This window comes from Myodes glareolus, chromosome 4, assembly GCF_982192425.1.
Source record: "Myodes glareolus chromosome 4, mMyoGla1.1, whole genome shotgun sequence".
Taxonomy (NCBI): domain Eukaryota; kingdom Metazoa; phylum Chordata; class Mammalia; order Rodentia; family Cricetidae; genus Myodes; species Myodes glareolus.
Genome location: NC_142029.1, coordinates 34218675 through 34245527, shown reverse-complemented (window position 1 = coordinate 34245527; position 26853 = coordinate 34218675). Strand labels below are relative to the sequence as shown.

Here is a 26853-nt window from a genome sequence, read left to right as displayed (position 1 = left end):
AACGTGAATGCCGTTCAGCTGTGCGCAGAAACATGCTCTTTAAAAATTCTTTGATAGTTTCACACATGTCTATAATAAATTTTGGTCATTTGCAAAATCCTCATTCTCCTCTTTCTTTGCTTGATTGCTTGCCTTGGAGACAAGTCTTATGAACCCCAAGGGTTGACCTCATCTCCAGATTCTCCTGTCTCAGCCTGCAGAATGCTGTGATGACACCCACCACACCTGGTTTGTACGCAGGACAGAAATCAAGAAAGTCTCATCCAGGAAGGTGAGCTTGCAAATATTTTATTGCATTTTCAGGCAGGGACTTCCTCGAAGCCCATTTTTTGGAAGGCTACATTAGTGACCAAACTAAAGGGGTAAACAGCCCCTCCTCAGCAAGGTCACTGGGTTTACCCAACACTGCACTCTCTCCTAGACTTCTTTCAAACTGCCCCTTCCCATCCCAAAGTGTTAACACCACTCAGTCCCAGTCAAGGCCCCGCGATCAAAGAACTGCCTTAAACCAAATCCCCAAATCTTGTAACTAGCTCGCCCCGACCTCTCTAAGATATTACAAAGGTGGAACTTCATGGATTCCCTTGAGTGCTATCAAACAGTATGGTTGCCTCTGCCCGACCAGTAGCTTATTTGGGTCTTTAGCGGAAGTCAGGGGGAGATACGACATTATGACCCTGTTGTGAGAAGGCATGCCACCCCAGGTGTCTAGACACTATAGGAAGATGGATGTGGAAGAGTCCCTGAAGAGGACTGACGGGGTGTGTGTGTGTGTGGGGGGGGGTGTCCACACCACAGAGCAGTGCAGAGCAGGCTGCAGCCCCGAGCTGGAAACAGGGCTCTACTCTTGGCATTACGCGCCTGCTCCTCTACACACCTGGTATTCAGATGGTATTGCTTTAAATATAATAGAGTAGGGCTCAGCAGCCTAAGCCTATAATCCAAGCACTGGGGAAGCTAAGGCAGGAGGATTAGGTGTGCTAGGCCAGGCTGGGCTTCATAGTGAGATGCTGTCTCACAAAGTATATATTTTAATGTAGCTCTGTATCAGAAAACATTGACGCTCGGCTCAGGCTCTTGACTCCAAGTGACGGTGTCATCTCTGAAGGGGTTTGCTGCATACAGTGGATACATTGACGCTCGGCTCAGGCTCTTGACTCCAAGTGACGGTGTCATCTCTGAAGGGGTTTGCTGCACACCGTGGATAATGGGCTGCTGTGTTTCAGATTTTCTTTAGGAGAGTCATCACAGATAAAAAAGGCTGACCAAATCGCTTTTATTTTTTTGTTTTGTTTTTTGGCTTCTCGAGACAAGATTTTTCTATATACCAGTCCTGACTTGGTTTGAGACCATGCTGTCCTCGAACTCACAGAGATCTGGAGTGCTGGGATTAAAGGCGGGCGCCACCACCACCTGGCCTCTTTTTGTGACACAGTATCTCATATAATCCGGGCTGGCTTTGAACTCAATATGTAGCCAAGGATTACCTGCATCTCCTGACCCTTCTTGTCTCCATCACAGCAGTACACCATCAAGCTCCCCACTCCCCCCACTTTTTTGTCCCTTAAGACAAGGTCTATTCTGTAGCCCAGGCTGTCCTGGCACTCACTATGTAGGCTGGTCTCAACTCAGAGAAACTCTTGCATGTGCCACCACTTCCAGGCAAGCCCTGTGTTCTTTAATCTCTCAAATTTCACCTAAATACTGGAAGGGCAGGGATCACCTTTCTCACTACCTACTGTTAACACGCCTGATCCCAGCTCCCTCAACAAGCCAGCCACTCTCCTGCCTGGGGTCTTTGCTCACACCTCCTGGGCTACAGGGATGCTTCTGGAAGCACCGAGAGGCCTTAGGGGACCGATCCCAGGAGCTTCCCTTCACCACCCAGAGGTGATCTGCTCAGCACCTGGCCTAGCTTGTTTGCTCTCGGCCTCTTCCTCCCCTACAGCCAGGGGTCCGGCTGCCGTTCACAGCTCACCCTGCCAGGACACTTGGTGCGACACCCCTGATCTGTGGTTCAGCTGAGGCCGGGGCATACCCGCCAGCAGGCCGCGTGCAGCTCCCTCCGCCCCCGCGGCGCGCGTAGTCACGGGCGTTGGAAATTCCAGCGCGTGCGACTCCCAGCCGGCGGGGGCGGGGCCGCCGTGGAGTGAGCTTGTGACGCGAAGGGGCGTGCCTCCTGGAGGCCCCGCCTCCTCTCCGCGCCCTCTCTCGCGGGTCGGGGTTACATGGCGGCGACTGCGGCAAAGCGAGAGCCTCGGAGACGCCGCTGCCGCCAGCACAGCCGGAGACCTGAGCCGACCCTGGGGGCTGTCCGCGGGCCCCACACACTCTCGATGAGTCGGAGGAGTCCCGTGAGTGTGTCTGTGTGTGTGTCCATGAGCGGGCCGGCGCGGGAGGGAACGGCGGAGGGCCCGGCGGCGGCGCCGGCTCCCGCGTCCATTGTGTGTGACCCTCCGGGCGGCCGCCGCTCAACAAAGGCGCTTTTGTTCCGTGTGCCCGCTCGGCCCGGGCGGCGCGGCCAGCTGCGAGGGCCGGGTCCCCGCGTGGGGCTGGCGGCGCGGCCGGAGCGCCCCTCCCACCCGGCACGCCCCTCGTCGGGCTGCCGGCCGCGGGCTTTAGCAGGCCGGCTCCGCCGCCCGCGCCGGGCTGTGTTGTGCGGGTTCGAGTCCCCGCCGCCCGCGTCGGCTCCGCGGGTTCGAGTCCCCGTCAGCGCTCAGGCAAGGGCGGTGGTCCAGGAGCGCTAGAGGCAGTGGAGGCTTGCCTTCCTGGCTCGCTGCCTCCCTAACGCTCTCCTGTCTCCTCCCCCGGCCCGCCCGGGTGACTCGGCCTCAGCTGACTCAGGCCGGGCAAAGTCTCCGAGCACGTTGCGTAGCTCTCTGCTCCAGCCCCTAAGTCCGCCCAAGTTTGTGTCTGGCGGTCCACGAGGTGCCGGCGACTGGCCTGAGCCAGGGCTCCTGACACCTTTCCGGACGTTAAGGTGTGATCCGGAAAACCAACCCCGATGAAAACGTACGTTACCGGTTACAGGCCTCCTCACTTGGAGCTTGTTTTAATCCGACTTGGGAGTTGTGTGGAGCGGTGGGCTTTCGGCTGCCTTTTGTTCCTGCCTGGCGTGGGCTTTCCGGCTCAGGTGCCTGGGCGAGCTGCAGGCTCCTTTAGATTGCTTCCGTGTTTTACCTTTTTGCGGTTTGAAAGTATGGAAGGATCGAGCAAAAGGACCTGGTAAGAGGGAGTTAGGAGCTCTCCATACCGCATTTGAACAACCCGTGTTCGTTGCGAAGAGTCCCGAGGCAGTCTCAGTATTAACTTTTTATGACTACAGATGATTGTCAGGGGGAAAAACATTCACAGGCCATCAAACGAAGATCAACCAGCTTCAGAATAATTTCCTAATTGTTGGTTATTCTAGCGTGTTTATTTTGGTAAAATTCTGGTTTTTCACGTTCTGTCTCTTTAACGTTGGAGAACTGAGTTGGAAAGAATGATTTGAGTAAAGAAGAATGTTGGGTTTAAATAGGGCCCGGCCCCCAAAGGGGTTTTCTTGTTTGTTTGTTGAGCTGGTCTCGCCTAGTCCCAGCTAGGCTTTGAGAAACAGTCTCCTGCTTCAGCTTCCTGCTGGGCTTAACACGTGGGCACCATTATCCCCAGCTTTAGAGTTTTCTTAGAAACGACAGGTTTTGGTGTTGGAAATAATTTTGAATTGGGTGGAAGAAAAATATCTTTAGCTTGTAGGTAAAAGCCTGTTTGTAAGGTGCTTGAACATATATGTTGTATTAACCTAGCTATATCATAAGCCTTGCGTACTGATGTCCTAATCAATAATTGTCATCTCCGAAGCTTGCCAGATTTGAGTAGACTATTCTGTCACTTCAGTATTACTGTTCAGAAAAAAAAAAAAAAGACGTTGGAAATGAAAAAAAAACCTGTTTAAAATCAGTTTTCAATGTGAGGTTATTTTGGAATTTAGTCATTTGCAGAAAAGGATTAAAAGTAGCCTGCCCACTTTCTGCGATTAAAAAGGAATCCAGAGAAGACTGACTCGAAGAACGTTTAATTTTGCAATAGAAAAGGCAACCGTTTTAAAGACTAGTGAGAGCGCTGAAAACGCTGCAGCGTTTTACATAAGTTCGTGTAGGCACCGTGAGAATTCCTAACTGACCAGCTAGTGAGGCTTGCTGACCCAGGGGACCTTGTGCAGGGGCTGGGGTCGGGTGGGAGGAGGCTCAGAACTGTTGCAAGTTTCAAGCTGCTGATGACTCACCCTGCCCACTGCCGCTACTACGTGGCTTGCTTTCTTTCTTTAAAAATGAGAGGCTAAAGCGTTACTGTCCATGGCATAGTTTTCTCTGAAGAATAACCCCCTCCCCAAGAAAAAAGTAATGGCTTCTTAAGTTGCCTTTTAAAAGAATATCCAGTACCCTGCTGGTGCAGTTGTCTAACATTTGCTGAGAGAAAAGATGAAGGCAATTGCTGGCTAGTTGCTGAAATTAAATGTTTGATACCAATAGGCCTTTGGCTACTATTAAGAGAGATTTGTTAGCAAGTTGTTATAAAGGACAGACAGTGCATTATAGTCTTGATGGAAATTGACTGATTTTCATTGATTATGTAAAAGTTATCTTTATAGTATCTAGAAGGTACTGGCTTGAGTGTTGTACAAATACCTCCAGAGTTTAGTAGGAGCTGTTAAACAGAAGCAGTACTTTCTGGTGATATTTGTGCATTTTCTGTATTTTAAAATTTTTATTATTATTGTTTGTCGGTATGGATTTTTTGCTTGCTTGGGTGTCTATGAACCATTTGCTCTCAGAAGCCAGGAGAAGGCACTGAATTTCCTGGCATTGGAATTTCAGAGGGCTGTAATCTGCTATATGGATGCAAGGACTCAAACCTGGGTTCTCTGGAAGAGTAGCTAGTGCTTGTACGTGCTGAGCCATCACTCCAGCCCCGGGAATTTCTATTTTAATAAAGACAAGTTGAAACCAGCATTGTTAGAAGCACTTAAAGAGATGAACCGAGTGAATAGTTCCAGATTTAGGACTTAAGCTGAAGCTTGGTGATAAAATAGACATTTGGACATATTTCATGGCCAGCGTTTAACAAATTGGCTTAAAATAAGATTGAAGCAGGTGTGTGTGTGTGTGTGGGTTTGTGCTTACATTTAAATTCCTCCTTTTTAGGCAGAACCCAGCAGGACTGTGAGTTTGGGACAGACCAGTTTACATGGAAGGTTCCAGCCCAGCCAGAGCCATATATTGAGACCTGCCTAAAAGTTTTTTTGAGGGAAAACAAGACAGATTGAAGACATTGATTCCTAAGTGAAGGAATAAATAAATAAAAATCTTCGTGCCCATTTGTTTGTTTCTCTATACTGTTCATTTTCTGAAAGTTATTTGGGACGTTTACAGTACAGTAAGTTGTGTTGTGGGTTTGAATTATATCTTTGGAGACATTTTGAAATTGTATCAAGGATTAAACCATACTTAATGTTGTCTACTAAAGGAAACAAAAATACAAATGTAAAAGGATTGGGTTTTTTAGAGCATCAACTTGCTTAGAAGTTGAGCGTGTGGGCCTTTTAAATACAGGTTATTAAATGGTTGGGCAGAATTCAGGAGTTAAAAACAAGCTTTCTCTAAGGTGTTGCTTTGTGAGTTAGGGAGTTCTCACCACTGCTCTCTAGTTCCGTATTTGCGTTGCTCCTGTGAGCCTGTGTTACTTCGGGGCTCCCGTGAACCAGAAAGATGCCTCTATAGTCACTTTGTTGTTGGCAGTCCTCGGCTGACTCCAGCAGGCTGTCCTGTGGACTCTTACTCTATAACCTGCTGCAGTATCAAGGTCTTGGTCAGTTTTATTGCTTAGTATTCAGACTTTACAAACATAAAAATGACGTTACTATACCCCATGGCTTCTTGCCAGGGGGCTACTCCTATGAGCTGATGCCCCTAAGGTGCCTGTGGCTCCATGAATTTCTCTCTGTGAACATTTGGGAAATATAGTATGTCCTCCTGAAAGGCACCCCTCCCAGTTTTGTTTTGCTGAGATGGCTCCCTGCATAGCTCAGGCTTGCCACAAAGTCTTAATCCTTCAGCCTAACTTCATGAAATTACAAGCATGTGACACCATACCTGGCTGCTAGAGTTTGTTGTTTGTGCTGTGTGTGTGTTGTTTTTAAGTGGTGGTGCACGGCTGCCTTAAACCCTGGCACTTGGGAGGCAGTAGCAGGCAGATCTCTGTGAGTTCGAGGCCAGCCTGGTCCACAGAGCGAGTTACAGGATAGCCAATGCTACACAGAGAAAGCCTGTCTCAAGAAATGAAAAGAAAAGGCAAGGAAAAAGAATTATTAGAATGTCGCTCTGGTGAGATGGCTCAGCAGGTTCGGTGCTTGCTGTGTGAGCCTGTTGATCTGAGATGGAACTCAGCAAGTCTTGTGTGGTGAGAGGACTGACTGCAGAGTTGTCTTCTGACCTCTGCATGCATGTTGCAGCAGTTGCGTTCAGATGCACAGGTCTTATACACAAAAGAAATAAATAAAAATGCTTTAAGATGTAAGAACCTTAACATTTACTTCAAGGAAATCTGCCTCTGCAACCATAAAAGTGCATGTGAGTGTTTGAAAGAGTGGCATGAACATTTTGCTCCAGCTACATCATTTGACTGAGTAAATGTTAAGTAAACTGAGGCCCAGTTTGGGAGCTGGTTAAAGGTTCTGACCCTTGGCTCATCGGGACCCAGTGAATTAGAAGCTACACACATTAGCAATATTGTGATTTGAATGCGCACATCCATTTGGCTGAGAGAGACTGGAGTGGCCCTCAGCTGGGTGGCAACTGGTTTGGAAAGCCCAGGTCTTGTGAGTTGTTTTCCCCTGGCCCTCCTGAGAAATGTGAATGTGAAGTTGAGACTGTAATCACTGTTGGTAGAGCTTGTGTGATGAAGGGATGCTCCGTTTTGTGCTGACCAGTGAGGTCTCAGCGAGCCAGAGTGAGGATGATTAAGTATTTGACCGATGCCCCCTGAGAAATTGAATTTAATCTGTTATTTATTCATTTATTTATTTGATTTTTGAAACAGGGTTTCTCTGTGTAGCCTTGGTTGTCCTACTCGATCTGTAGATAGTGGTGCCAATTTCCTGTTCAATAATGCTAATCTAAATTGCAAGAATGCATGCACATTTCTTCCTGTTTCTTTCACTTGAATCAAAAATAATACAAAGGAATTAAGTCTTCTGAGTTACTTTATGTCCAGTGTTGGCCTAGCCCCTCCAGGTTTGCTGGTTCTGGAGGTAACTACCAGGAGAACCTGCTGAATACTTATTTTCAGGTGTAGAAACGAGAGGTCTTAAGACAGACTACACACATCTGAAGAGAGCTTGTCAATTTAATTAGATTAGGAGATGCCTAGGAGGCCTCTGGTATGCCCATGAGGGTTCTGGTTTGTTCAGTGGCTTTAATTCCTTTATGGACTTGTAATTTGATGGCATTTTGGGGGAGCTGTTTAAAAGTGGGAGGTGGCACCTTTGAAGTAGGTCATTAGGGGCATGGCCTTGGTGTTATACCCTGTCCTGGCCCCAGACTATACTCAGTCTCCATGTGCCCCCTGCTCTGCCATGTTTTGCTCGCCATCTTGAAATGACATTTTAGAATTGAGTCAAAATAAATAGTTCCTCCTTTTAGCTTGTTCTGGGGGATTTTGGTCATTGCTCTGCAAAAGTCACACCAACCATATGCAATGGGAAGATTGTGACTCTAGAATCAGACTGATGTGCCCAGATCCTGTCTTTACTGTCCATGTGACCTAGTGAGACCTTTGGGAGCATCTGGGTTCTTTGTAAGATGAGCTATTTGTCACTTAGAAAATGCCTGGCACGTAATAGATGCTGATAAATTATGAGTTATGTTCCTTCCTTCTGCTTGGTTCTATGTTCTTCTGTATGTGATCCTGAGTTTTGGTTCTCACCAGGTTAAATGTATGCTCTGCTTGGTCTGTCTACCCCCCCCATTCCTGCCCCTATGTTCTTGATTTTTTTCTGCGGTTCCTAAGGCTTTTTATCTGAATCATGAGTTTCACCTTTTTGAATGTTAGAAGCTTTTTAAAAAATATGCCAGTGTGCTGTAGACTTGTCCAGTGTGGTAGCCAGTAGCCACATGTAGGCATTTTAATAATTTATTTTGGTGATAGAAGTTGAACCCAAGGCCTTGTGCATGGTAAGCAATTTATCTTTGAGCTGCACCTATAGCCAAAAAAACAACTCTTGTTATTTTTGATACAAGGTCTCTTTAGCCCTTAATGTTCTGGAAGTCACTATGTAGACCAGGCCTGCAACTCACAGAGATCCCATCTGTTTATGGCTCCCCAGTGCTGGGTGTAAAGGCATTCCCCTTTAATTGATGGAGATGGGGTGTAGCTCTGTGATAAAATGCTTGCCTAGCATGCACGAGGCTCAGAGTTTAATCCCTAGTACCAGAAAAGTGAATGAATGAATGAATGAATGAATGAACTCTTCGGTGGAGTCAGTCATATTTCAGTTACTCAGTCACCATCTGTGGTTATGGCTACCCTATGGGGCAGCATATCGTAGAATGTGGAATGTAGTGTGCTCTATACAGTCTCACAGTCTTCTCGGTGACAGCCTCATTTCTCTGCCTTTCTTCCAGGCCGCTGATGTTCCTTCCTAGTGATGACCAGCCCTCAGTCTTCCTTTTCTTCCCTGGTACATGTTTCCTTTCTTTCTCCTGATTGGCTTTAAAAGCTGTCCGTGTGTGTGTGTGTGTGTGTGTGTGTGTGTGTGTGTGTGTGAGAGAGAGAGAGAGAGAGAGAGAGAGAGAGGGGAAGGGAGGAGAAAGACAGAGACAGACTGGTTTGGTGTGAATTTGTGAGTTGATGGTTTAGTTTTAGTTGATTTTGAAGATGTTCTGACCTGTATTTCTGAAGTTCCATTTGGAGTTTTCTGCTTCCAGTCTGACTTCTGGCTCCATTGCTGACTGCAGGAGCTTTTCTCTTGCTTTTCAGTGTGGCCCTATGTTTTCTTGGCTCAGCCTTAAGAGAATACGAACTTGTTATTTTGCAGATGCAGAATGCTGCAGAGGCATTTATCTCAGCTTCCTGTTTTGGCCCCACTTTCAGAGGGCAGCTGCTTTGTAAATGGGTTTTCTAGCCCTTTTATTTTGGAAACAGTCTCCATATGAAAACCTGGTGGCCTCAGACTTGCAGCCCTCATCCTTTTGGTGCCCCCCTGAGAGCTGGGGTTAGAGGTGTGTGGCAGTACCCTTGACTTGCCTCACTGAAGGCCAATGAAAAGGACTGGTGAATGGGATGTGAGGATGAGTTGTTCACATGCAGCCATGAAACTGATCCTTAGAGTCTGAGTTCTCCTTAATCCTGTCAGTGAAAAATTCCATGGCTTTTGAGTCAGGGTTTCTTTGTGTAGCTCTGGCTGTTCTGTCCTGGAACTAGCTCTGTAGACCAAGCTGGCCTCAAACTCACAGAGATCTGCCTGTCTGCCTCTTGAATGCTGGAGTTTAAGGTGTGTGTTACCATCACCTGGCAAGGCCTGACTTTTTTTTAAAGATTTATTTATTTATTATGTATACGGTGTTCTGCCTTCATGCATGCCTGCCAGAAGAGGGCACCAGATCTCATTACAGATGGATCTGCACCATCATGTGGTTGCTGGGAATTGAACTCAGAACCTCTGGAAGAGCAGTCAGTGCTCTTAACCTCTGAGCTATCTCTCCAGCCCAAGGCTTGACATTTTAATAAATTTGTTTTCAGAATCTTATTTATGTATATGAGTGTTTGGCCTGAATATGTATGTGCCCCACATTTGTGCATGGTGACTGGAGGTGAGAAAAACACGTTAGATTCCCCGGAACCGAAGTGAAGGATGGGAATTGACTTTAGGACTTGTTGAGTGCTTGGCAAGGGTCCTGCTACAGACCCATACTTCCTGTCCTTTTTCAGATGTTTTGAGACAGGTTTCCTTGCTCAAACTGACCTTGAACTACTGAGCCTCCTGCCTCAGCCACCTGAGTAGCTGGGAGTACCAGCTTGTGAGTCAACCACTGATTCTAGAGAAGTTTAGTAAGCTCCTGTCCCTGGTCAGTCTCACCTGTAGTTTGTAGAGTGTGGCCTAGGGCGCCCTAACCCCTGCTAGATCACTGTGTGTGGAGAAAGTCTGACTGACATGTGCTCTGGTGCTGCCTTCACAGAGGTGCTTCTGTGGTTACCCAGAGCACAGCTCCCTGGCACTACGTCCTTTCACCTCCACACAGGAATGGGGGGTAGCTCAGTGCTCTTGCTTTGGCCCTCCCAGGGCTTGAAACAGGTTGCTTCCTTCCCCGCCCCCCCTGACTAGCTGCTGTTTGCTGTAGGGAGGGAGTGCCTGGAAGGGGAAAGGCTGGAGTGGCATCTTCACAGTCTCCAGTGACCAGGCTAGTCTGGTTCTGGAAAAATAGGTATATTGGGTGTGCTGTTTGTTCATTCAGTACAGTTCACAGGACACCTAGTAACTGCCAGGTTCTGTGCTCAGGAAATGCTAGTAAGCTGCTTAGTCTCAAACCTTTTGATTTAAAGCAGCCAGCCACCCTAGTGGAGAGGGATGCTGTCGTAGCAGAGGATCACCCTGGGGAACATGAGAATGCTAGAAGAGAGCAGAAAGGAAGTAGGAAACAGTGAGCAGGAGGAAGTGCTCAGACTCAGGGCTTCTCTGAGTCAGGACTGGAAACAGGTTGTTTCTCTTGCTTCCATTACGCCTTAATGCCTGAAGACAGTGTTGGCACACAGTGAGCATTCAGGACTCTGCCTGATGACAAAGAACAGACGCAGACTCTTAGAGCTGTTAACATCGTGGCTCTCTGTTTCTGTGTCCTGGTTAGGGTAGCACTTCCTCAATTCCTGTGGGTGTGTCTGAGAGACTGTGTGACCTGCTTGGGTCTGTAATCAGTTGGTAAATGCGTCATGGGGATGAGAGGGGTGTAGATGCTCACGTAGATGCTTTGGTACACTGAGTATCAATGGTAAAGGTAGTGTCTTCATAACAACTTAGATAACTCTGTTGTGACTTAATTCGCCAAGTTTGAGGGCCTATCTGACCTGTCCTGATGGCCACAGAAATCTGACGGCAGTCCTTAGGTATCTGGAGAAGAGTTGCTCAAATGTTTCACGGTCCTGTATTTGTTCCAATGTTTCTTTAATCTTAGGTCAATGTGGCATCTCATAAACAAAGTCTTAAACCAGGTGTGGCGGTACAGAACTTTAATCCCATCACTGGAGTGAGTTCAAAACCAGCCTGGTCTACCTAGTGAGTTCAGGACAACAGAGCTACATAATAAGACTTACTTTTTTTTTTTTTTTTGAAGTTTTTCAAGACAGGTTTTTTTTTTGTATGTGTGTAACAGTCCTGGCTGTCCTGGAACTTGCTAGGTAGACCACACCAGCTTCTAATTCACTGATATCTGCCTGCCTCTGCCTCCCAAGTGCTGGGATCCCTGTCTCCTCTGAAGTCTCAGCCAGGAGACAGAGTTGGGATGAAGGGTAGCTGAGTAGTTACTGATACTGTATGAAACAAGCCTGTTATGCTAAGCCTTTTTTTTTTTTTTAGCTTCCTGAGATGATTTACCCAATACTGGGTTGTACCACTGGCCTCCTTGAGGTCCAGATCCTGAAAGGACAGACACCTTTAGGCCACTCTACCTGAGGAACAAGGGCTTTGTCAGTAATGCCTGTAAGCAGGTAGCTAAGCTGTGCCCTTCTGTGCCCTGAGAACTCAGTAACTAGAGAGTCTGAGACATGATCACAGACAAGAGTGAATTTAATGCCAGCACCACTGTGGCAGGCTTAGGGTACAGAGTACCACTCAACCTGTCCCTTTCCAAAGCAACTGGCTGAGTTCCAGTTAGCTCAGACTGCTCACTTGACTCTGGAGAAGCTGCCTTTCAGAGCCTGTCACTGGACAGGCTGGGCTGGGATGGAGGGGCACTTTACCCTGAGAAGCTGCAGCAAGCTTGCAAGTGTGTGCGCATGGCAGAGATAGCTTTACCTGTAAGACTGTACCTCAGATGTAAATGTGCACGTTACGTCCTTTGTGGTACAGTCAGACCAGAGTTAGAACAGAATACCCAGTTTCTATAGAATGGGGGCGTTGCCCCCCAAAACACAAATGAACAAAAAAGCCAACAACATGAAAAGAAAGCATTTGTATGTTTATTTGCAGGCATTTCTCTAAGAAATTAACCTGAAGGAAAAATAGTTGGGGCCAAGGACATGTTACTCGTTCATTCCCTCCTTCATGTGTTTCTACCACGTTACCTTTAAGTTCTTTTACTGTTGTGTTTGTTTGTTTATTTATTTATTTATTTTTGAGACAGTCTTATCACTTTGTAGCCCTGGCTGGACTGAACTTGCTATTTTAATGAGACTGACTTTGAACCCAGAAGAGATCCATCTGCCTCTGTTTACAAGTGTGCACCACTATGCCCTGCTTTCTTTTACTAGTTTAAACTTCCACCAGTACTGTATCAATATTGTTGTTTTTTTTTTTTTTTGCATTTCTCCTCAAACTTGATGTTAAAACACTAAAGTGTTTTCCTAGGGCCTGTGGAGATGGCATGAGTAAAGAGCCTGCCATCAAGCATGAGGAACTGATGCTGCTCAGCGTTCTTGTAAAAGACGGTCATGCTGGCATACATATATGTGCGTGCAGGCGCCTCCACCCCAAAGTTCTTCTAGTTGGAAATGTTAAGATAGTCAGAATTCTCTGGCAGTCAGTGGTATCGGTCTCCTGAGCGACCACTCTTTGACCAGCTTAAGACGTGTTCTGCAAGTTCATCCTGTGCTGCTGGACTTTGCTTACTGGATACTGACATAGATAATAATACAATGCTCCAACTAAGAAAAGTGCTACTAAAATCTTTCCTTTTAAATGAATTTTACTTGTAAAAAGTTCTATAAAAATATTATGAAATTTCCCATACCAGTTGGCATTTCATATGTTGTATGTGTGTATGGTGTATTTGTATACCTGTGGGTGGAAACAGATGCTTGTGTACATCCAGAGGCCAGAAGAGGATGTCTGGTATCCTGCTCTATCGTTCTTTGACTTCTACCCCTGAAACAGGGTCCAGTGGCTCTCCCGACTTCTGCATGCAATGCTGGGCTACAAGTTTTTTACATGGGCCTGAGGATTTGAACCTAGGTCTCAGTGTTTGCACATCAAGCCCCTTGCTCACTGAAATGCCAACCTGATGAGCCTGTTCCAGAGAATTCAATGCTGTGAGGTCTAGGAAGCTTACCACTTGGCTAAGTGTGTGATGAGTGGATAGAGAGACAGACAGACAGAGATGGAGGTACTGTAGCCCAGGCTGTCCTGGAACTCCCAAACAGTCTTCTTACCTCAGGCTCCCCAGATTATAGGCACGTGCCACCATTCTTGTATAGTCCTTCCCTGCTAGGTGCCCCACTGCCATGCCATTGCACAAATACGAAGTGTTTCCTCTAGTGGTGATTTTTCTTCTCCTCTTCTTTTCATCCCAGGTTGTAGCAGAGTAAGATGGACGGTAGCTTTGATTGTGATTGTGGTGAGCTGGAGCCACCTGATCACTAACAAAAGATACCTGTCAGCCAACGTCACCAGGGCTTCCTGTTGAAAATACAGCAACAAAGGAAGAGGAAGCAAAGGGAACTAGTGCTTCCCAGCGCCTTAGGATGCTGCTCAGGACCAGTCCAACACTGAATGTATCTGCACTGTGAGAGGATGTCCACGGAGGCCTGCCGGGTGCATATTTATTCACAGTTTTGTCCCATGTTAAGTCAGTTAGCATAGTATATCTGAGTGCATAGTATGTCATTTCATTCCGTTTGAGTTTCTTGAGTGTTTCTTTAAATGTCTGCAGAGTTGCTGCCCTTCCTTGAACTATGAGCACTGCAATCTTTTTAATTCTCAGTATGAATAGAGATTTTTGAGCTTTAAGTCTGAGGGGAACTCAGCGGGCCTGGTTGGCGTCCGTCTGCAATGAACATCAAGAAACCATCGTGCTGTGGAAACGGAATTGTTTTTCTCCCTTTTTGAGAGATCTTTCCTTTTGATGCCAGTTTTCTTCCTTGTTTACACAAGTTCAACAATTTGAAAGGAAAAGGCGATTATAAGGGTTTCAAAATGGCAGAGAAATTTGAAAGTCTTATGAACATTCATGGTTTTGATCTGGGCTCTAGGTACATGGACTTAAAACCGTTGGGCTGTGGAGGCAATGGCTTGGTTTTTTCCGCTGTCGACAATGACTGTGACAAAAGAGTAGCCATCAAGAAAATTGTCCTCACCGATCCCCAGAGCGTCAAACATGCTCTCCGTGAAATCAAAATTATTAGAAGACTTGACCATGATAACATTGTGAAAGTGTTTGAAATTCTTGGTCCCAGTGGAAGCCAGTTAACAGACGATGTGGGCTCTCTGACGGAGCTGAACAGCGTCTACATTGTTCAGGAGTACATGGAGACAGACTTGGCGAACGTGCTAGAGCAGGGCCCTTTACTGGAAGAGCATGCCAGGCTTTTCATGTATCAGCTGCTACGTGGGCTCAAGTATATCCATTCTGCAAACGTACTGCACAGAGATCTCAAGCCAGCTAATCTTTTCATTAACACTGAAGACTTGGTGCTGAAGATAGGTGACTTTGGTCTGGCACGGATCATGGATCCTCATTATTCCCATAAGGTATGTGGGAAGCTATCTCCACCCAACCTCTCAGCTGGTGTATCTTTTTCTGGTGCAGGTTTGCTTTCATTCATAATTTCCAGGGTTTGAACCGAAGGTCAAGTGGAATCCTAGTTATGTATAACTTTCTCAAAGTGCATGACTGTGTGTTAGTAGTGAAGTTCTGAAGAGTATGACTTCGTTCGTTTGACAGGGTTTCTTTGTGTAGTTTTGGCTGACCTAGAACTAGCTCTGTAAGACAAGGCTAGCCTCAAACTCACAGAGTTCCACCTATCTTTGCCTCCAGAGTGCTGGAACTAAAGGGGTGTGCCACCACGGCCTGGCCTTTTTTTTGAGACTGGGTCTTGCTATTTAATCAGGCTGCCTTGGACTCTAGTGTATAGTCTAGGCTGACCTCAGACTCACTATCTGCAGCCTCCTAAATACTGGGATTCCAAGTATGTGCTGCCATATAGAGTTATTTATTGTAATTGAAGTTTTTATTTAGTTATCTCAAAGTATAATATTTATATATTTATAGCAGCTTCCCTTTATAAGCAACTTTTTTCACATAAGAACTTAATAGTGTCTTCCAAGGAGAACTCGGGCCTTTTGATTTTAAGTTGAAATCTCAGGTAGAATCTTGATATTTAAAATATAAAAGTGAAAAAAAATATAAAAATGAGCTGGGAATGGTTTATATACCTTTAATCCCAGTGCTCAGGAAGCAGAGATAGGTAAATTCGTGTAAGTCAAGGCCACTCTGGCCTACACATCAGAGTTCCAGGCCAACTAGGGCTACATAGTGAAACTTTTGTCTCAATAAAGTAAAAAGTAGAACTGATTTGATGACAAAGAACCCCTGAGAGCAAGTCCTATTACTTGGCATTCCATAGCCTGTGTCTGAAACAAATTTTCATCCGTGTGTATTGTCTTAACTGCTTACCTTCACTCTATTAGTAAAAGGTGGGGGGTGAGATTTCCCAACAAAAAGGTTCTTTACAGCAAGCCTGATAACTTAGTTCACTCCGTGGAACCTACACTGTAGAAGAGAATGGATTCTTCTGAGCTGTTCTCTTACCTCAACACTTGCATTGTGGTGTGTGGTTGTTGGCTCCCCCCCCCCCCATAGATTAATAAACAACTTTTAACATAGAGGTCAAGTCCCCGCTGAGCACTGGAAGGAGGCACACCCAGACCTTTACTTGGCGTCCCTGGACTCACCTAGGTGTGTCCTTAAGCAGACCCGTGCTCTGTTCAGTGCTCTGACCTGCAAAACAATATCCGCCAGTACAGCGAGTGTCTCTGTTGTTCTGAGGGTGGAGCAAGGTCGTGTGGACATTGGTTAGGAGTGGGGTGTGGTGGAGGGGGAATCAGTGTGATAACTAGGCGCTGCAGCTCTCTCCCCTACCTTTCCTTCTAATCGGAAGCATGCCTGCTCCTTAATTATGTTAAAACTTGGATTGAGAACTTGTTTCTCTTCTGAAACAAGTTGAACTTGGCCTAGAGTTGGCATCAAGGCTTTATGGTGTATTTTGTTCTGCACGTTTTGTCATCAGAGGGGTGGCATATCCATCTCTAAGGGAATGTTGTGGCCCCTAGATGGAATGGACTTAAAAATCAACAGTAATTGATTTTATGGCTCTTTTGGAGGATGAATATTCCCCCCACCCCTAAAGTAAAGGAAATTGAAGTCTGTTTGATGTTTCTTTTCCAGGGTCATCTTTCTGAAGGATTGGTTACCAAATGGTACAGATCTCCACGACTTTTACTTTCTCCTAATAATTATACTAAAGCCATTGACATGTGGGCTGCAGGCTGCATCTTTGCTGAAATGCTGACTGGTAAAACCCTCTTTGCAGGTCAGTATTATTTGGGGAAAAAGTGAACCAGAAGTCATTTTGCATTTATGTCTAAGGCATGGTTCTGTAAGATTTCAGAGAACTTAATATAGTCTGGAATATTCAAATGCAAAGATAAAACAGTGTTTATGATTCATTAAATTGCTCTAGCATCTAGTTAGAACTCTAGTGTTCTATTATGTGCCGGCTTATTTCTAAACTTCAGTGTTTGGTGGATCCATATCTTGATTGGCGGTCTGTGGTAAGTCATATCTGAGTTAAATTAGCCATTTCCTGGTAAGTTTACTGTTGAAAATCCTACAGCTTTCTGTTGTTCCCTTCTCCAGGTTTCTTCTGGACAGTAGGAGTGCCCTTACAATGTGGAAACAATTATCCCTTAAAAGACCAAGGAAAAAGCCAATATGTTTTCAGAAAAACATACCTAGTTTACATACGATACAGTTCCCATTTAAAGGGTGTGTTTCAGCTGGAGATGTGGCTTGATTTTACAGTATCTGCCTAGCATTCATAGAGCCTCTGGTTCAAAACCGAGCACTGCAAAATATTAAGTGTGTAGTTGGGTCTGTTCATAAATGTATGGGGTTATGTCTGATTCTCGAGCATCTCCATCCTTCTGAAAATGACCCTCTGACCATAGTTATCCCTTTCTCGAGCTCCTGCACCCACTCATTCTCTTTCTATGGATTGCCCCTTTTAGACGTTTCATATGCATGGAACCATGTACCGGGGTCTGTGACAAGCTGCTTTCTCATGGCAATGTTTGCAGTTCATTCATGTTGTACATATCAGTGCTGGCATATGCCAGATCCTATTCCCTGTATGAATATAGGGCCTTGTTTTTCCATTTATCAGTTGGTGAATGTTTGAGTTTTACTTTTTGGCCCTTATGAACAATGCAGCCGTGAACGCGTGTGTACCAGTTTTTATAAGAGCATGCATTCAGTTCTCTTGGGTATCCATCCGTGCCTTAGGCATAAGACAGGTAGGTGACGCGGTAATTTAGGTTAAACTTTTAGAGATCAGACAGTTTTTAAAGCAGCTGTGTGTTGTACATTTCCCAGTCACCTGAGAATGAGATGGTTCTGTTTGCATTGTCACCAGCACTTTAGAGCGTTGTCTTTGTTAAGTGTGGTCATCCTGGTGGTGTGAACAAAGGATATCTCAAGGTGCTTACTGACCTCTTTTTGTTAGTATAGGATCTTACACTGTAGCTCATGAGCCTTGAACTCATGAGGCGGTCCTCCTGCCTCAGCCTCATGGCTGCTATAATTACAAGTGTGAGCCACCATGCCCAAACCCTTATTGGCCGTTGTAATATCTTTTTTTGTAGAATATCCAAATCATTTGTTTGGTTTTCTTTGAGTTATCATTTGCATTTTTTTTTATATTTTTTATGGTTTATTTAGCTTTATTTTATGTGCATTGGTGTGAAGGTGTCAGATCCCCTGGAACTGGGTTTTCAGACAGTTGTGAGCTGCCATGTGGGTGCTGGGAATTGAACCCGGGTCCTCTGGAAGAGCAGTCAGTGCTCTTAACCGCTGAGCCATCTCTCCAGCCCCCTATCATTTGCATTTTTAAGAATTCTTTACATACTGTGGACATGGAGTCTATCGGATATAATTTCTATTTTCTCCCATGCTGTGTGCAGTGTCTTTTCCTTTTATGACAGTGTCTTTTGAAGCACAGAACATTAGTTCTGCTGAAGGCCAACCAATCCATCTTTTGTGTTAGCATAGCATATATGAGAAATCATTCTGTACAATATTTACTTCCATGTTTTCTCTGAAGCATTTTATAGTTTTAGCTGTTTACATTTAGATTAGGATTTATTTTGGGTTGATTTGTGTGTATGATGTGAGGGCAGGGATCTGATTTTATTGCTTTGCCTGTGGATGGTTCAGTTGTCCCTTAATCATTTGGTGAAGAATTTTTTATTTACTAATTGAATAGTAAGACACCTTTATTTAAATGAGCTGACCATAAGCATGAACTACCTTGTGATTTTCCTCAGAACTTATACACTGTCATTTCAGCCTCATGCTAAAAGCAGGTCATCAAGGACAGCTCAGACTCAGTGCAAGAGAGGTGTTGACTTCTTGAAGGGAAGATTCTCAGAGAATCTGTGGATGTACTTATTGCCGGGAAAGTGGGCACTGTGGGTGATTCGTTTACACTCTGGTGTCTGGATTTCACTCAGGTGCACATGAACTTGAACAGATGCAACTGATCTTAGAATCTATTCCTGTTGTGCATGAGGAAGATCGTCAGGAGCTTCTCAGTGTGATTCCAGTTTACATTAGAAACGACATGACTGAGCCACACAAACCGCTAACTCAGCTGCTTCCGGGAATTAGTCGAGAAGGTAAGGTAGTGTGACTTAAGAGTAACTGTCACATCTCTGGAGTATGGAGGCTTGAGCCTGTTTCCATCTTGAAGTGTATGTTCTTTTTCCAGACTCTGTAGGACTTTAGGTAGACTCACATCTTTAACTCTGGCATTCCTCTTTTGACCTGGCTCTTGGATTGTAGTCTATTTCTTTGCTTTCTAGAAGTTTAGAAAAACCCATCCCCTGATTCTAAACCTGTTTTCCAATTTAATCGTCCCATTTAACTGTGGGTAAGCATATAGAATGACTGGTTCTCAATTAGCTGTAATAGAGTCTGTGAATGTTACACACTAATCAGGCATTTCAGTGAATATGACTCATTTTTTGTATTAAAATAATTTTATGGAGCTGTAGAGATGGCTTAGTGGTTAATAGCACTGGCTGTTTCCCCAGAGGACCCAGGTTCAATTTCCAGCACCCACATAATGACTTACAACTGTTTGCAACTTGACTTCCAAGAGATCTGATACCTTTACTTCTGACCTCCATGGGCATCAGGCTTGCATGCCACACACAGACATCCATATTCTAAAATAAAAGCAAGCAGCCACTTGAATCTTTAAAAAGTTTAATTTGTGTACGCAAAGGCACACGTGGAGGTCAGAGGAGAGTGTGCAAAGGCACACATGTGGAGGTCAGAATGTGCAAAGGTACACATGTGAAGGTCAGGAGAGTGTGTGCAAAGGCACACATGTGGAGGTCAGAGGAGAGTGTGTGCAAAGGTACACATGTGGAGGTCAGAGGAGAGAGTGTGCAAAGGTACACATGTTGAGGTCAGAGGAGAGTGTGTGCAAAGATACACATGTGGAAGTCACAGGACAGCTTGCAAGAAGAGTGGGTTGTCAGCTGTCACCATGAGAGTGCAGGAATCAAACCTAGGTTGTCAGGTTGGCAGCAAGCATCTTTACTCTCTGAGCCATCTCCCTGGCCTAAATTTAGGTAAGAGAAGGATTGGGTCAGGAGAAGGCAGAGATCTTCATGGCAAGGAAGAAAGAGTAAAATAGTGTAGTGTTTGCCCACGTATTAATCCAAATGAACAAAACATGTAAGAATTTGTGAATTACTATTGGGAGCATGAAGTGCTAGATGTAAGAGTTTGCACAGTCTTTGAGTTTCTATATCAGCTACTAAGATAATTCATTTCTCATCTCAGTGGAGTGACATATTTGATCAAAAATCTTGCGCTTTTGTAGTTCTGTGTAATAAAGTAACCTCTTCTTGAGGAAAGGGAAAAATCCTTAGATATGAGTGTGGCTCAGTGGTAGATCACTTGCCTAGCATGCTCAGGCCTTCTGTTTGACCCCTAGCATCACACTGATTATGTACACATACACGTGATAGTCAGATATATCAAGGTATCAGAATTATGTAGTCAGATGCACCCCTTTCATCCCAGCACTTGGGAGGCAGGCGGATCTCTTAGTTCAAGGCCACCCTGGTCTACAAAGTGAGTTCTAAGACAGCCAGGGCTACACAGAGAAACCCTGTTTTGAAAAAACCCTATCCCAGCACCAAAATATATACCACCATGCTTACCTAAACGTTTATTAAATGAAAGTAGCATTTTTTCAGTTTGTCTTTTTCAGATGGACAGGCTGTAAACCTTTGCTCTTTCCTTAGCACTGGATTTCCTGGAGCAGATTCTGACCTTCAGCCCCATGGACCGGCTGACAGCAGAGGAAGCACTTTCCCATCCTTACATGAGCATCTACTCCTTTCCAACGGATGAGCCCATTTCAAGCCATCCTTTCCACATAGAAGATGAAGTTGATGATATTCTGCTTATGGATGAAACACACAGTCACATTTATAACTGGGAAAGGTAAGCTCATCCTAAGTTAGAAAACATTTATTTTCAATGCACCATATGCTGTATGCTGTGTGCTTATGTTTATGGCTGTCTTAGCATTTTAATAATGATGCCTTTGGGGTTTGTGTTAAGTCTCTGTCTAACTAGCATCTGTGGAATTCAGCACTGAGTTCTGGTGAGGAAATGAGAGCAGTCATGAAAGCGTGCTAATTAAAATTGTAAGCTGGTTGAAAATATGAATATTTACAACTAATTTTATAAAGTCATTCAATTTTTTGTTTGTTTCTTGTTTTTTGTTTTTGTTTCTTGAGAAGGGTTTCTCTGTATAACAGCCCTGGCTGTCCTGAAACTAACTTTTTTAGATCAGGCTGGTCTCGAACTCACAGAGATCCGCCTGTCTCTGCCTCTCGAGTGCTGGGATTAAAGGTGTGTTCCACCACCATCTGGCTAAGTCATTCAATTTTTTAAAAACCTTTTTAATTACATACCTAATGTTTTTTCATCATGAGGATAAAACCCAAAGCTCTGAGATAAATATGCACTTTTTCCTGGTTCTCAAGACTCAGCCTTACCTGGTAAGGTGACTCAGTGTCGGAATGGAATGTTTTCAGTTCCTGTACCTGTGGCAGTTGAGTTTTTTTCCAGATGACATAAAAGCTTAGAACAGGTTCAGTGAAAGGGCTTGTCTGGGCTTCGTGCTGTGAGCAGAATGGGGAGCATCCGCTAGGTGCTGCTCTGCTCAGCCTCCTTTGTATCTCCATATTTTTGACTTTCTGGAGGTGTGTAGCTGTGCTGTCCTGCTAGCCTGTAAGAGTGGGGTGGTAGCCTATAGCAACCCAGCAGAGGCAAGGTCTTCAGGGATTTGGTATATAGCCAGGACTGAGAATAACAAGTGAGATTTAAGTTTTCATGTTTCTGTGTTTGGAAGGAAATAGTCAAGCTGAACCTAGTGACATCTGTCTGGAGGCTGAAGAGGTAGATGCCACCCTGGCTGTAGGGAAATACCGTCTTGACCCATGCCAGATGAAACAGAAGTAGTTAAAACAGTGTTTTCTCCTCTTCAGTGTTGGTGTACTTGCCCGTCTGCTGACTCACTCTCTGTCCCCTAAATACAGTTCTCATATACCGGCTGCATTCTGACATCTCTTGACTCCTTCCCATTCCCCAGCCTCTGTTGGTGTGTCAGTCTGCGTCCCTTTGGGTGTGATGTAGTGCCCTGCTGTGCTGTCAACAGCAGAAACAGCATGCACACGATGGTGGCAGATTTCAGGAAGCCTCCCCCATTACTCAGTAACTTATTACCAGTGCAAACAAGACTGGTAAATACCTGCTCACAGTTAGATGTACCGATTTGGGGCATAAAGTGTTAATGTTAAACTGGAAGAATTAAATTACAGATGTACCAGCCTCCTAGATTGTTACCTGTGGGTGAGAATAGAGAGCAAAGGGGTTGAGTGAGAGGTGGCAACCCATCTTCTTAAGATGGAAGCCCTGAACTTCCTTATGACATTTGATACTCGGTTGGCAATCACCAAATGCTGCTTTCTGGTGTTTTAATTAGTAGCACAGCTCCCAAGTGGAAACGATAGATTCTGGCGGGAGGGAGTGCTTCTGACTTTCTCTTGTGTTACCCCCCCTCCCTATGTACACACACACACAGAGACCTGCACAATTTTTACATTCAGAGCTGGGTGTGGCAGCATCCACCTGTAATCCAGTACTGGGGAGTACAAGGGGCTGTATAGTGGGACTGGCTCTTACAACTAAGCCAAAACAGAAAGCACTCAGTACTTCCACAGAGCACACACACTGCATTTGAAAGTGAAATCACCACATGGAGTAATGCCTGTGTTCTCTTCAGGTATCATGACTGTCAGTTCTCAGAGCACGACTGGCCTATTCATAACAACTTTGATATCGATGAGGTTCAGCTTGACCCAAGAGCTCTGTCTGATGTCACCGATGAAGAAGAAGTTCAAGTTGATCCTCGAAAATACTTGGATGGAGACCGAGAGAAGTATCTGGAGGACCCCGCTTTTGACACTAGCTACTCTGCCGAGCCTTGCTGGCAGTACCCAGATCACCATGAGAACAAGTACTGTGATCTGGAGTGTAGCCACACCTGTAACTACAAAACAAGGTCGTCATCATATCTAGATAACTTGGTGTGGAGGGAGAGTGAAGTTAACCATTACTATGAGCCCAAACTTATTATAGATCTTTCCAACTGGAAAGAGCAAAGTAAAGAAAAATCCGATAAGAAAGGCAAGTCAAAGTGTGAGAGGAACGGATTGGTCAAAGCACAGATAGCGCTGGAGGAAGCATCCCAGCAGCTGGCTGAGAAGGAAAGGGAGAAGAGCCAGGGCTTTGACTTTGACTCCTTCATTGCAGGGACTATTCAGCTCAGTTCCCAGCGTGAGCCTACTGACGTCATTGACAAGTTAAATGACTTGAACAGCTCAGTGTCACAGCTAGAATTGAAAAACTTGATATCCAAGTCAGTGAGTCGAGAGAAGCAAGAGAAGGGAATGGCTAATTTGGCTCAGTTGGAAGCCTTGTATCAGTCCTCTTGGGACAGCCAGTTTGTGAGCAGTGGGGAGGAGTGCTTCCTCATCAGTCAGTTTTGTTGTGAGGTCAGGAAGGATGAGCACGTGGAGAAGGAGAACACGTACACCAGCTATTTGGACAAGTTCTTCAGCAGGAAGGAAGATTCTGAAATGCTAGAAACTGAGCCAGTCGAGGAAGGGAAGCGTGGGGAGAGAGGACGTGAGGCAGGGCTTCTGAACGGCAGTGGGGAGATCCTCCTGAGCAAGCAGCTAGAGTCCATAAGCACCCCGCAGTTCCACAGTCCAGTGGGGTCCCCACTCAAGTCCATCCAGGCCACGTTAACACCTTCCGCTATGAAATCGTCCCCTCAGATCCCTCACAAGACATACAGCAGCATCCTGAAACACCTGAACTAAACACTCAGCAGACTTCTTTGTTCTTCATGGAATGTGTTGTCTTTTTATCACTAATGTTTGAAGTCATTTTTTTACTTGAATCAGAAGGTGTCATTAATTTGCAAGGATTTTTTTCTTAGTTCTCAGTTTGTAAAATGCAGACTTTTTCTACATGTGAGTTAGTTTTCATTTGAACTGGCATGTCATTTGCACACACACACATACACCTACACAAAGAATAGAGCAAAACAATGCAGTGCAGGAGGAGACAAGACGCGCTAGGGTGAATAGACATTCTCATAGACCAGTGACCTGCTTTACGGGAAACAAAACCTTGCCTTGAAACTTACACAGTGAGACTGTACATAATTGCATGAAAAGATCTATTTTTCCTGAAACGTTTTTCATTCATTAGTATTTTCAAGCTTTTCATACTGTACACATTTCTTAAGACACATGATACCAGCAGCAACTGAAAACGAATGCCGAATTTGGTACACATGTGTTATCTACCTCAAGGTAACAAAAGTATGTGGCGAAACATAAACCACCCATAGTGCTCCACGGCATATGCACTCTATCTAGCCAGCGTTTACCGTAGTAAACTATTGAGACCCATTCACCATTATACATGTCCTGGTGTTCATTCTTTATAGTGAAGGGTTACATACGTCACATCTTATTTATTTTTAGCAAATCAGTATATTTTCTGTATTTAATTATAAAAGTTAACTTAGTTTTAAGTTTATTTGCAACTGCCCTTTTTTCCATTTGGCACTATGGTTTGTTGCCTGCCGAGCTGATACTATAACGTCAGCTTGCCCTGAGGCTGACCATGTACGTTAAGTAAAGTACTCACTGTGTATAGGAATCTGTATTTTGGAGGTGCTTGATCTATCTACAAAGAAAAATTAGGAATTTATTATAAAATGCTCCTAGAAGTCTTAATTGTGTTTATTTTTTAAAAACTTGTAATGTTAGACTTGTGTGCATGGAAGTAATTAAGGTACATCATTATTGTAGTTTAAACATTGTACATGATAAGCCTTCCCCACCCCCGTTTTTACTGTATGTTTTTATTGAATGATCTATTCCCCATCCCTAGGCAAGCATGAATAAAATTAGGTTAAATGTAGTATGTTGCTTCTCAATCTTTTAGACTTATTTCACCTATTTTGTTTTGCTGAATCCTTGCGTCTCTTCGGTTAGCCTATGTGAAGGAAACGGACAAGGTGGACTGCAGGTGCTAACTACTCCTGTTTCACTCTTCAGAGGGGAAGTTAACACCAGGTGTGTCCAGTCTGCAGGCTGAGTGCACGCCCAGCGTTCATAGGGTCAAAAGCTTAGTCATCCCTAACCAAAATACCGGGGTAGGGTGGGGGTTGGGATGGGGTGTTTGTCTAACAAAAACTTCTTGCTAATAATGTACTTTCACACATTCAAATGGAATAAACCTTACGTAGCTCAGAGATCTTACAGCCTGAGGAAGTGTTGAACCTTGCAGAGACTTCTCAGTAGATCATCTCTGTTTAGAAACTGCTCCCCAGGTGGTAACAGGAGGATGAGGAGTCGAAGGCCAACCTGGCCTGCATGAACATATGTCTGTAAGTTAGTAAAATGCTCCCATATGAGGGAAGCCAAGGTGGCTTTCTCCTTGGGGAACTTGCTCCTGAGTGTCAACCTAGCATCAGTAGTGGGTGGATTTCCATGCGATCTGATCTTTTCAAGCCCTCAGAGGAAGAGGGTGATGGTAACTGTAGAAAACACGCTTGCTCTGTAGGGGTCCAGGCTGGGGGTTTCGTGTTCATTTTGTTTGAGACAGGGTTTCTAGTAGGCTTGACCAGGCTGACCTTGAACCTCTGATTTTCCTGCCTCTGCCTCCCAAGTGTGGGGGTTACAGGCATGAGCCAGCATGCCTATTTTAGGTAATGCTGGGAATTGAACCCAGGGCCTGTGCATATGAAGCAAGTACATTTGAACTACGTTCCCAACTCCCATTCTTATATGATTCTTGGAATGCTAGGTGTGGTGGTGCATCTGCCTGTGAGCCCAGCACTTGGAAAGCAGAAATGAGAGGATGTCCCAAGGTCAAAGCCGGCTGGGTCTACGTGGTAAGATGGATCCTGACCCATAAATGAGTCTTGTATGCAGCTTATAATTGGATTTTAAAAACCCATTGGAATCTTAATTTACCTATAGCTATTGTTTTGTATTTTGTATTTTCCCTACTTTCCTTGTTGACTTTGTGTGCATGTGCGTGTTTTCTGTAGGCATTTTTTTTGCAGTTACTACTGTAGGAGTTACTTAAAATATTGATGGTAACGTTCTGTTTTAAACTGATAGCAACTTCAGCAATGTGCCGAAACTTCACATCTGTTCTTGTGTTAGCAAAGTCAAAACTTTTACCTTTTATTTATTTGGGTTTTCTTCAAGACAGGGGTCCTCTGTACCTTTGGGGCATGTCCTAGAACTCGCTCTGTAGACCAGGCTGGGTTCGAACTCACAGAGATCCACTTATACCAATTATACAGTATAATTATGGCCTATAACTCGCGGTGTAGACCCAGCCGGCTTTGACCTCGGGGCAGTCCTCTCTCTTCTGCTTTCCAAGTGCTGGGATTAAAGGCGTGCACCACCATCACCGGGCCCTTACTTATTTCTTAGTTGTAATTAAAATTTGTTTTTATGTGTATGGGTGTTTTTCCTGCGTGTGTGCTTGTGTCCCACATGCATGCCTGGTGTGTGAGGAGCTCAGAAGACAGTACCAGACACCCTGAAACCGGAGTCAGAGGTGCTGGCGAACTGCCGTTGGTGCTGGGAACCAGCCTGGAGTCCTGGAAGAACATGCAGTGCTCTCATTACCGAGCCAGGGTCTCACTAAATAGCTCAAATTTGCAGGTATCCTGTGTCAGCTTTCTGAGTGCAAAGGTTGCAGCAGGTATCACCGTGCCAGCCTACAGACTGTAATGCATATGAAGTGTAAGAGGATATAAAGTGGGGGCTAGAGAGATGGGTCAGGAGTATTGGCTGCTGTTGCAGAGGATCCAGGTTCATTTCCTAACCCACATAGCTGCTCACAGCCATCTGTAACTCTAATTTCAGGGGCTCTGATGCCCCACTTCTGGCCTTCAGAGGTACCTGTACTGTGTGGTACACATATC

General features: G+C 44.9%; 1 protein-coding gene across 3 annotated transcripts; it reads left to right on the top strand.

Moving 5' to 3' along the window:
- Positions 1 to 2215: 2215 nt before the first annotated feature.
- On the top strand, positions 2216 to 24827 carry Mapk6 (mitogen-activated protein kinase 6). 3 transcript variants are annotated; one of them, XM_048423173.3, is made up of 6 exons: positions 2216 to 2354; positions 13537 to 14713; positions 16410 to 16554; positions 18752 to 18916; positions 20561 to 20762; positions 22612 to 24827. In XM_048423173.3, exons 2-6 carry the CDS (start codon positions 14159 to 14161, stop codon positions 23711 to 23713), a joined length of 2169 nt encoding a protein of 722 aa, XP_048279130.1. In that variant the 5' UTR covers positions 2216 to 2354; positions 13537 to 14158; the 3' UTR covers positions 23714 to 24827. The 3 variants fall into 3 exon arrangements, with proteins under 3 accessions (XP_048279130.1, XP_048279131.1, XP_048279132.1); XM_048423174.3 differs by lacking the exon at positions 2216 to 2354 and adding an exon at positions 2856 to 3012; XM_048423175.3 differs by lacking the exon at positions 2216 to 2354 and adding an exon at positions 3208 to 3225.
- Positions 24828 to 26853: the final 2026 nt, after the last annotated feature.

Excerpts from the sequence above, each read along its gene's own strand:
- Mapk6 (XM_048423173.3), top strand. The coding sequence starts at position 14,159 with ATGGCAGAGAAATTTGAAAGTCTTATGAACATTCATGGTTTTGATCTG. Across the intron at positions 16,555-18,751 it reads TGGTAAAACCCTCTTTGCAG|GTGCACATGAACTTGAACAG; the intron begins GTCAGTATTATT and ends GATTTCACTCAG. Across the intron at positions 20,763-22,611 it reads CACATTTATAACTGGGAAAG|GTATCATGACTGTCAGTTCT; the intron begins GTAAGCTCATCC and ends TGTTCTCTTCAG.